Raw genomic sequence first — 11,769 nt, 5'->3', positions numbered from 1 at the left:
CTATACTGCAGACACTTGCTCTTGTTCATCTTGTACATGATGCTACCAAGGACAATGATCAGAATGAACGAGAGACCAAACGTTGGGCTCAGTCAATACACCGAGAGAAGAGGGGGTGCTCCATTGTCTGTGAAAATAAATATTGTGCTTGAAGTATAGTAACTTCAAGGATGGTTACATGTTTTCTTATGTGATATAAATAACTAGTACTGTGTACAGTTTAACATAGTATATTATACAATAGATATGAACAAACTTGTAAGATGAATCACCTGCTCTTGATCTTCAGCCTAGTCCCGTTCCCGAATGGTATCTTCCCACTTGAGGCCACAGCACAGCATTAAGTCCCAGCATCAGAGAGGCTAAGGTTCCTCTTGGGGACCTCAAGAGAACACTGTTGTCCTGCACAGGTCTCAGTGTGTATTGTACAGTTCAGAGTCACAGAGTCTCCAGGCTGGACTGACTCAGACACAGGCTGCTGTACAACGGTGGTGTTTCTGGATCCTGAACCTGATAAGAAGGTTATAATGTCAGTAAATATATGTGTGGGTCTTAACTAAACATATGTTGAATACATAAAATAATATTTGATTATGCAAATACATCATTTTGTATTCAGTATCATTGTATCCAGACGGTAAAGTGGAAAAAGTGCTCAAGATGTTCCCTCAGTTGCAGTCCATAAGTAACTAGTTATTTTCTCTCTAAATGTGAATTTTGTACCTTTTACAATAAGAATGTATCCTCCAAATTCCACCATATTGTATTGTCTTCCTTCACACGTGGTTCTAATACCATCAATTACATGTTGTGTATTTAACCCTCTGTTTCCCCTCATGTCCTTGTCGGAGATTGTTTTGATTGTATGTGATGTGCTATTTAGTGTTCGTGTCTGATGGGTTTTGTACTCACTTTGTAATTTTGTACATTTTGGTTGTTTTGGAGTTTTGTCAGCATTTATTAAACAACTGCGTTTATACCAAGTTTATCCTGCGCCTGACTTCCCTGCCACCAACACACACCCCTTACAACGTCTGAGATCTTTAGGTGGTTTATTCCATTGCCGCTTTCCACCGAGACACGAGGGTTACCCTTAAAGTCATGGTAAAATATAGCATTCTTTTCATACTCATAAAAGGTTGACATGAGCTGAGGATTATATCCGAAGGGTTGCTTGTACCACAAGAAGTGCATTGCCAAATTGCCTTCATGAAAGCAGTGCAAAGTCACTGTGTCTCCAACATTGCCTGACATGAGACGGATGGCTAAGGATTGTGCCACAGCTAGAATACACAAAAGTACAGAACTTCATTATATACCTCAATATACATGTATGAATTGTATCAATAAAGGTGTACATCCTATACGCAGAGAAATATATAAGTGTGACTTACCCACCACTCTGAAAAGTGGAAGTATGATACACAGTGCCATGACCATCTTTGATGTTGCCATCCTCTTTACTAACTGTGTCTTAAGTGGAAAAAGTCTACTATGCAGACAACACTTCTACAATTATTGGTGATTGGTCTGACTGGACACATGCGTCATTTTTGTAAATGCATTATTCAGCTCACCATGGTCTAACTGAAAATCACTCATTGAATCAATGTTTAAAGTGGACCAATGCTTATTTTATAGGATATTTTGTGCAGGGTGGGTGAAGGACATTTTTTGTGTTTTGATGATGTCATTTAAAAAAAAACATTGTGTTGATTGCAAGTACAGTCTGGATAAAGCTGTCCAATCCTGAGGTTTCACCGTGGAAAGAATAATATAAATGTCCATCAGTAAATGGGTTTAAAGTAATACTGTTGTCTGGTAAGCCTGCAGAACATTTAAGCATACATTACATATACAGCACATACCTTTATATGCTCTTAGTATCAAACTTAGTTGTGATAGAGTTGGCCCCACCCCACCCCATACCGCAGTTACAGTTCTCCTGATGACCTATAGGAGGTCTGTTTGGTTTACAACAGGTCTTGAAATGTAGCAGGGTGAACAGGGATGGAGCATCATGAGTGTATATGTGGGAATCACTGACAGGATTAAACAAGTCTATTTATATGAGTCTCATTAACTACCATTCACAGAATCATGCTCTATCTGAAATGTAACACCTGACAGTTTAATAGGGGTCGGGGGTGTACCTGGGTGGGTAGGGCTCTTATCTGTAGCCTAGTACACATGTATACAACTGCTACTTTAAATCAATTATCGTAGTTAAGGAATGAACATGGACATGCTTCTTAGTCCAGGACTAGTCATGATCTGTGCCTGGGAAACTGGCCCATGTGATAGATAGAGGCTATATAGCATGAAGTATGTCAGTGGACTGTATTTCTAATTGTCATGGTCATGATCAACAATGTAAACATGAGAGAAAACACACTGAGACCACATAGATATCCTACATAGTGAGTCAAGGCCAACCAGGCCTGTCCAAAGCATAGAGACGGCGTCATTTTGAGCTCACATTAGGCCGTGTTCAGGTACCTGTGGACAGCTCACTGAGTGCATGATGAGTGGGTGTGTTCAACATGGTAATAGTAGGTTTTGTCTGCAGAAGCCCTCTGGACAAACATTCATACAGACATACTGTATGTACAGAACACAAGAGAAGGAAGAATTCTATTTTAGTCCGTATCAGTTGTTAAAATTTATATTTATTCATGCAAAAAGAAGGCACATTCTGTACACATGGTTTTCAGGTGAGCAGTTCAATCAATTAAGACATACAGCATAAGCAAGGATGATGATGCTCAATTTAATTAAAAGTCACAGGCAAATATTTTTCAAATGCAATACGAGCAACAAAGCAATCTCAGTTAATCATCATTTGCAATGCATAGCGATAATACAATATCTCCAACTTTATTCCAAAACCCATCTCTAGTCTATTGACACTGGTCTTATCTTTATCTATTTCCTGGTGATATAGACGATGATTATGATGATCAGACAGCAGAGGAGAATTCCAGATCTTATGATGGAGAGAAGGACCAGCATTTCCATCTGTGGATCAATGCCACAATCTGAAATAATAAAAGTGATCTTTAAATGCCATAGACTTGTAATGCACACGGTAGGAGAGAGAGCTGGTTTCAAGCACAGAGCGTAGCAGGTGTTTATTGGAAGGAACTATGGGAGGAGGCAGGTAGCTGGGTCCAGGGGCAGGCAGAAGGTCATACACGGTTGGTACAAAATGGCAACAGTACAGACAGGGAATAGGCGTCGTGAGTCAGGCAGGCAAAAACTATCATACACTGGAGGAGCGCAGGACGAGAAAAAACCAGCACTCCAAAAGAAGTTTGTCTCAAAACAAACAATACCTCACAGTGATGGGTTGCAAGGAACTGAAGTAAATAGTGTGGGATGATGACATGCAGGTGTGTGAACAGGTGAATAGAATTCCGGTGATTGGGATCTTGAGAGTGAGCTGGAAAGTGGGCTGCGTTTCGGAAGCTAAGTGTTTGGGAGTGTGAGTTGGTCGCAGACGTTACAAGACTGCCCAGGTGAATGCTATGATCTCGTATTGATGTAATTTGTTAAATCCACTTCAATCAGTGTAGATGAAGGGGAGCAGATAGGTTATAGAAGGATTCTTAAGCCTTGAAACAAGTGAGACATGGATTGTGTGATTCAGAGTGAGTGGGCAAGGCAAAATATTTAAGTGCCGAATGGGATATTGTAGTAGGTGCCAGGTGCACCGGTTTGTGTCGAACTGCAATGCTGCAGGGTTTTTCACACTCAACAGTTTCCTGTGTGTATCAACAATGGTCCAACACCCAAAGGACATCAAGCAAACTTGAGACAACTCTGGGAGGCATTGGAGTCAAGATGGGACAGCTTCCCTGTGGAACGCATTCAACACCTTGTATAGTCCATGCACTGACTAATTGAGGCTGTTCTGAGGGCAAAAGGTGGAGGGGAGTTGGGGGGACATTTAAATATCAACATTAGGAAGATGTTCCTAATGTTTGGTATACTCAGTGTATACTGTATCCCTCCACTATATTGCAACGGTAAGTAGTCGATACCGCAAATCAATAATTAACCGTAATGTTTGTATTTTTAATAATAGCTTAATACATTAGGAAATGTAGTCTACCTTCAACATCCAGCTTGGTCCCGTTCCCAAACAGTATCTCCCCACATGAGGCCACAGCACAGTAGTAAGTCCCAGCATCAGAGAGGCTGAGGTTCCGCTTGGGGAGGTTGTAGACACAGCTCTGTGTAGGAGACCCAGCCTCAGGGCTCTTCTCACACTGATCACTCCTGTCTCCATGGGTGTAAATGATTCCTGGATGGGATTCTCCTGAGCCATGTCTGAACCAATAGACACTGTGTTCTCCTGCACAGGTCTCAGTGTGTATTGTACAGTTCAGAGTCACAGAGTCTCCTGGCTGGATTGACTCAGACACAGGCTGCTGAAGTATAGTCAAATTTCTGGAATCTGACCCTGACAAGAAGGCCAATAAACCAATTTAATCTCTCCAGAGTATCCCTGTGGCAAGTGTTGTAACTCAACATTTATTCAATTAAGATCTCATCTGAGAATACCTCATATTTTCACTGTATATCTGTAAATTCGGATTTACAAAAAGTAAATAATAATAATGACTTTCTCTTTACCTTTTATGATGAGAATGACTCCTTGTCCAAATTCCAAATTGTTTCCATAAGCACTTCCACAGTAGTATGTGCCTGTATCAGAGAGTTCCACGTCTGCGATCATTAGATTATTTTTCCCTTGGCCACCTTCCACTGAGAAGCGAGGGTTACCCTTAAACTCCTGGTAAAATGTTGCATTCCTGTCATACTTATAGATGGTTGAGATGAGCTGAGGAATATTTCCAAAACTTTGCTTGTACCAGGAGAACATTATTCTCACGTCGCCTTTGTTGAAGCAACGTAAAACCACTGTGTCTCCAACGTTGGCTGACATGAGACCATTCTTCTGACTGATGGATGAGGACTCAGTCCCAGCTACTCCATGAACTAGAGAACATGAAACTACATTAGCTGTTACATACCTTAAATACAACTTTGGATTGTCGTAGTGTCCGTAGAACAATAATGGGATACTTTGTGTCTCCAAATCAAGAAATATAAAATGTATAAGATTGACTTACCCATCTCTACGAGAAGTGGAAAGATCAGACACAGTGTGATCATCTTTAAAGTTGTCAGCTCTTCACAACTTGGGTCTTGTGTGGAAAGAGTCCACCCATGTAGACAACGCTTCAACAATGGAGTTACAGGTGATTGGTCGAACTGGACCGCATCATTTTTGTTAACGCCTCACTCAGGCATGAGTGTGGTCTTTACGTGTATCTTTTACAGTTCAGAGTCCCAGAATTGTCCTAGATGTAGAGTCTCATAAATTAGATATGTACAAATTGAGCACTGATTTTTGAAACACGGTTTCCCTGAATCTTTATCACTGCAGCTGCTGTTGTCTAAGGGACTCAAATTTGTGACCTGGTTTTGAACATGCATGTTATGACACTGTCTTCCACTAGGCCTTCTATCAGTCACTTCACCTCAATAAACACATCTAAAAAAACATGACAAACACAGCAAATACAATACAGTAGTTTTATTTTTGTGATATACCCTTCAGGATTTACACTCAAAGGACAAGATAGTTTGAATGCCCTCCTAAGACATTGTTATTGAATAGGTCCATGGTTCTAGTCATCTAACATCACACTGAAAATCAGGGATTGTGTTTGATTGAGCATACTGTATTGATCTCTACGTCAAATGACCTAATACAAAACTCATTGTGTTTTTTCACAGATTTCAGTTGACTTGGTATCGATATGCTGCCTCATTAAAACAGTTGGTTAATTGTAGCTATAATTGTCAACTGGAAGAGTAAGTATAGCCAACAGCATGAGTGAACTAAGGATTCTGAGACATCTGGCTGAAAACCACAGAAATAGAAAAAGAGCGAGAGAAGGGTCATGCATGCAACAGGCCAGCAGGCCCTAACAAAGAGTAGACCTATCCTCATCTTGTTTTCATCACAGACCACAGAGTACCTGTAAATAGGTTCCTGTGTGTGTAAGGGGGTGTTAGTGGCACGAGAATAGAAAACATGTTTCAACACTACAACTTAAAGATGCCTGAGTATGGCCTAAATCATTTATTATTGTTGAATGCTTTATTCATCTAATCACATTCATCTACTTTCATGTTGCTTCAATGTCTTCTCAACCTGTTTTTCTTGTTACTCAGATTCAGAGCTACCAGTGGAGGCTACTCAGAAGAGGAAGTAAAAATCATCCTCCTTAGTGAATTTCATAAAAATAAAAATGTTAAAACATTTAAAAAGTATAATTTTTATATAAAACTATACTAAATATAATCACATCACCAAATAATTGATTAAAATACAATATTTTGCAATGAAGATCTACAGTAGCCTCAACAACACTCTGTAGGGTAGCACCATGGTGTAGCCGGAGGACAGCTAGCTTCCGTCCTCCTCTGGGTACATTGACTTCAATACAAAACCTAGGAGGCTCATGGTTCTCACCCCCTTCTATAGACTTACACAGTAACTGACAACTCCTGGAGGACGTCTTCCAACCTATCAGAGCTCTTGCAGCATGCGGCAGGGTAGCCTAGTGGTTAGAGCGTTGGACTAGTAACTGAAAGGTTGCAAGTTCGAATCCCTGAGCTGACAATGTACAAATCTGTCGTTCTGCCCCTGAACAGGTTAACCCACTGTTTCTAGGCCGTCATTGAAAATAAGAATTTGTTCTTAACTGACTTGCCTAGTAAAATAAAGGTAAAAATGAACTGACATGTTGTCAACCCAATCAAAGGATCACAGAATGAATCTAGTACTGAAAGCATAAGCCACAGCTAGCTAGCACTGCAGTGCATACAATGTTGTGAGTAGTTGATTCAAAGAGAGAGAGAGTTGGACAGTTATGAACAAATACATTTATTCCAAAATGAAGGAGAAACAAGAGAGAGATAGAGATTTGCCATTTTTTTCAGTTTCACTTACTTAGCTAGCAAATGCAGCTAGCTAGTTTAGCCTACTCAAACACTCTGCTCAAACAGAGGTATGGTATGTTAGCTAGCTGGCTATGACTATCCAACACAACACTGGAACTCTTCCAAGTCAAGGTAAGCTTTTGGTTTTACTAATTTATTGCCACCTGGCCCGCTGGTGTAAGTGCTATACTGCTTTGTTAAACATTTGTTAAACGGAAGTAAATGCAACGAAACAGGGATAAACATACCTGAATTTGTCCAATAGAAACTCTAGTTTGCAACTGTTGTACTGATGATTGCACCCTAGATCAGCTAGATGCAGGCAGGAAGTGTACAAGGCGGTATTGAATGTGTCACTGTGTCCATCTGTCACTGTCTGTCAACTCAAAATGTTAACTCGACCTGTGTGCACCTACATTGTAAACTTTCATTCATAGGCTAGGTTGTAGCATCCTCATGATGGGCAAGGGCACAACTTTCACTGGGGACGGGAGGACGGGGGTCATAGAATGCATAAAATACATTCTGAAATTGCATTTTTGTCCCCCCCAGTTTTGTCATTACAATGTGATACACAAATATTGACTTTGTGCTTTAGGACCATGTGGATGCCTCAGAGTGGTGGGGTAGGCTGTGTGGAGTGTTCATGCCCCAGGACTACCTGACATGATGACTCCTTGCTGTTCCCTGTCCACCTGGCCGTGCTGTTGCTCCAGTTTCAACTGTTCTGCCTTATTATTATTTGACCATGCTGGTCATTTATGAACATTTGAACATCTTGGCCACGTTCTGCTATAATCTCCACCCGGCACAGCCAGAAGAGGACTGGCCACCCCTCATAGCCTGGTTCCTCTCTAGGTTTCTTCCTAGGTTTTGGCCTTTCTCGGGAGTTTTTCCAAGCCACCATGCTTCTACACCTGCATTGCTTGCTGTTTGGGGTTTTCGGCTGGGTTTCTGTACAGCACTGAGCATTTTGAGCTGATGTACGAAGGGCTATATATATTTTTTTGATTTGATCTCGACATGTCAACTGTGTCTGGACCTCGTTGCGCAGTCCACTGCGGAATTGAATGTGGAGCGCCGGTTCATTCCATCCACTGGAGGCTGCCACAGTCTGAAAGGTGAGGGCATACTCAGCAGTGGTCTGGGCACCCTGCTGGAGATGGGAAAGTTGCTCACCTCCCTCTCTGCTCTCTGTAGGATGGTCGAGGACCAATCTGAACAGAGCCATGAATCTCTTATAGGAACCCAGTTCCTCCTCTCTTCTCTCCCAGACAGCCGTAGCCCAATCCAGCGCCTGTCCGGTCAGCAGGGAAATGAGCGTGGCAACCTTGGACTTCGCGGTAATGGGGACTCCTGTCTGATAGCCAAAATAGAGGGAGCACTGGAGCAGGAAGCCACATCATTTTGATGGAGTACCGTCATATTTATCTGTAAGGGACAGTCGGGCATCGCTGACCTGGGCGGAAGGCTGGGGAGGCTGGTGGGCTGGCTCACTGTGACAACCCGTGGTAGGACCCTCTGATAGCCAGTCAAGCTCACATCAAAAGGTGTGAGTTTGACAGGCTCGGGATGCTGAAACGACAGCGACCATAATTCCTACTATTTCACTCCCTGTAGGTGCGCACTTTCTGTAAAACACATAGTCTGATAAAAAGACAGCAGTCACACACAGCATGATGTTATAGAATAAGCAGCCCATTCGCTCTGACATAATAAGCCAGTAGGTCCCAATCATAATAACAAAAAAACAAAACCATTAGGCTAAACATTTCCCAATCGAAATGTACAACTATTACTTCCCATTGCAAACATGGTGAGCACATTAAGCACACACACTAACAAGTGATCTAAAGGTTAAATGCAAAAAAAATTCAAACTCACATTATATTCAAAGAGAGAGCTTACAACAGCAAGCTGCATTTTTGTTTTAGCCTTTATTTAACTACGCAAGTCAGTTAAGAACAAATTCTTATTTTCAATGACAGCCTAGGAACAGTGGGTTAGCTGCCTTTTCAGTGGCAGAACGACAGATTTTTTCCTTGAAAGCTCAGGGATGTGAACTTGCAACCTTTTGGTTACTAGTCTAACACTCTAACCACTAGGCTACCCTGCCGCCACAAAATAACTGTTCCACTCACCAGATCATGATAATTTTGACAACTTCTTTTTCGAAGTTCATCTTGAAACACGAATTAGCATCAACATCCTCTCTGATAACACCTGCTAAAGCAGCAACTAGCTAGCTTAGACTGTGGGAAAACTACTGCTCGCTATTGCATAGAGACCTGTCGGCCTTCAAGAAAGGCGGAATTTTCCATATGTTTAAAAAAAAAATGTGACTCGTTCTGGTAAACGAGGTGTATGTCGCGCCTTACTACTTCACAATAGAAGCAAATTAAAGTAAACTATTTTTTACATTAAAATGCTAAACACAAAGGCTGTTGTATAAAACACTTGTCTCCGGATTATTTCTTAAAACTACGGGAAACAATGGGGACCGTGACAGAGAGGGAGAAGCTTTCATCCATGCATACGGGTAAGAGAGTCTGATTCGCTACATTTTCAGATATTATACATTTCTAATTTTGTTAGAAAGTAGTTTTCATTGCAAGTTAAACCATTCTGTTAGCTAGCTAGCTAATGTTAAGTGGCTCGCTAGCTAACATTATGTATATGATCTGTGTAGTAATATTATTCAGAGCCATTTGCATTGCTAGTTATAGCCGAATGTTAGCTAGCTAGATATCATTGAATCTCGTTGGTTAGCTTTAACTACCTAGATTCATGCAGGGTAGTAGCATTATGAGCTAGGATTATGGTACATTGTTTAGCTATCTAGCTGGCTGTGTGTAAACAAAAGACGCCAATATGCAAGTAACCATTTTACTGTACAGTTTACACCTTCTGTATGTGACAAATAAACCTCGATTTTAGTTGATATAGTGTGGTATGAGGGCCCAACGTCCACAGGTGGGGGTCCACAGGTGGGGGTTGTGTTTACCAGAGATGGCAATGTGAAGAACAACATGATCTTCACCAAAGTCAAATTAGGATATACAATTAGGCCAACGAGACAGTGACCAAGTTATAAAATTATTCAGTATAATGCCTTGCTTTTATTTAGTCACACTCACCACCTTAAGCTATTTTCTGTAATTAGCTCGCCATTAACTTGTAAATTACGATCTTGTTGTAATTTTATTTTCCTGTAATAATGAATACAAATTAGTTAAAGTGAAAATGTTGTCAGCTATATAATGTCATGACTGGATCAGAATGGGTCAGATCAGACTGGTGGAGTGTGTGTGTGTGTGTGTGTGTGTGTGTGTGTGTGTGTGTGGGAGGGGGGGTTAGGGGGGTGGCTGGTGACAGTAACCAGGCCTCTGTCTCTCCCCAGAGGGGAGACGGGGAGCTGCTGGATGGTCAATATTCATACCCTGCTGTAAATCTCTGGAGGGGGAAACTTTCTCGCTCTACCCTTTTAGTTTCAACCAAAGGAATGCCTTTGCAGCCAAAAACTGCAACTTCCAAAAACTCCCCTCTCAGACATTCACTGGTACGGCTAAGTCGCTGTTCTTAGTAAACAGCTCATTGGAGACCGGACAACTAAGAAGAAGGAAATTGTGACCTCTGGTGGACAATCAGAGCACGTAAACATCTTTCCGAGAAGATTTGGTTCCGAAGGAAATAAATGACGAACGAACAGCATTCAACACGTAAGTACATAAATTATTTTCTTATTCCGAACGGGTGACGGTTCATATGCAAGGCATATGATTAACATGAGGACAGTCCTAGAATGTATCCACAATAAATGTCCCTTTTTCTTTTTCTCTCTATTTTCCACACACGCGTCTCCATCTCTGTGGAATAAGCCATCATATCTTGTCAGTCCGCTAGAGACCTTTGTCTCGTGTAAGTGTGTATTTGTGTTCTGTGTTATTACTTAGTTAGTAAATACATAATTCAACCAATCTGTGTAGTACTGAATGATGAGTAAAGCTGTGGTTCTTGCAGATCCAAGAAGGTTACGACTGTTCAGAATGACACTGATGTGAGGTAATGATTAATAATTGATTGTTGTTCAAATCCCTGAGCTCACAAGGTGCTAATCTGTTGTTCTGCCCCTGAACAGGCAGTTAACCCACTGTTCCTAGGCTGTCATTGAAGTTCAGAACTTGTTCTTAACTGACTGACTAAATAAAGGTAAAACATTTAATCGTGTAACAATTTAACATAGTTTGTTGATTAAATAAAAAACTCTTCAGATTAATGTAAGTCAATTCACGGCAGTGGAAACTTCTGACCACAGAGATCTTTGTATGAGGTGTTTGTTTTTTCATCCCTTTTCATAGTAGCGAGGTGACACCGACCACAGGCCGAGTTGTTTTCCATCCCTGTTCATACCAGCGATGTGACACTAACCACAGGCCAAGGATGTAGCGTCTGCAGCGAATGCATCAAATGAGAGTCTGCAGAGAGGATTAAGACCCGCCTCTGTACAGAGAGGCCCAGTGATGTTCACCTCAGCAGGTCTCACTCATCACTGAGCTGCTCCTCCCTGTCACTCACACCACAGGAAGTGACGCGTTTCTCACAGGCCCTTCCTCTACCCCAGACTCCGAATATTATTCTCCATATGAGGCAACTAGCTGCTTTTCAGAAAAGGTGGCTGTGATCTGTGCAGTGAAGACATGAAGCCCTAAGCGGCGAATAACATCATGACAAACAACAATTTGATAGTTT

At 41.4% G+C, this 11,769-nt stretch overlaps 1 protein-coding gene across 1 annotated transcript; it reads right to left on the bottom strand.

Annotated features, from left to right (window-relative positions):
* Positions 1 to 2,875: 2,875 nt before the first annotated feature.
* LOC135510552 (uncharacterized) lies at positions 2,876 to 5,204 on the bottom strand. Its single transcript, XM_064931568.1, has 4 exons — positions 5,139 to 5,204; positions 4,639 to 5,004; positions 4,115 to 4,465; positions 2,876 to 3,038 (listed from the first exon to the last, which is right to left on the bottom strand). The coding sequence occupies exons 1-4, from the start codon at positions 5,179 to 5,181 to the stop codon at positions 2,926 to 2,928; spliced, it is 873 nt and encodes a 290-aa protein (XP_064787640.1). The 5' UTR covers positions 5,182 to 5,204; the 3' UTR covers positions 2,876 to 2,925.
* Positions 5,205 to 11,769: the final 6,565 nt, after the last annotated feature.

Source organism: Oncorhynchus masou, chromosome 23 (genome assembly GCF_036934945.1).
Source record: "Oncorhynchus masou masou isolate Uvic2021 chromosome 23, UVic_Omas_1.1, whole genome shotgun sequence".
NCBI lineage: Eukaryota > Metazoa > Chordata > Actinopteri > Salmoniformes > Salmonidae > Oncorhynchus > Oncorhynchus masou.
Note: the sequence above shows the minus strand (reverse complement) of the source record. Positions and strands in the feature narration are given on the sequence as shown.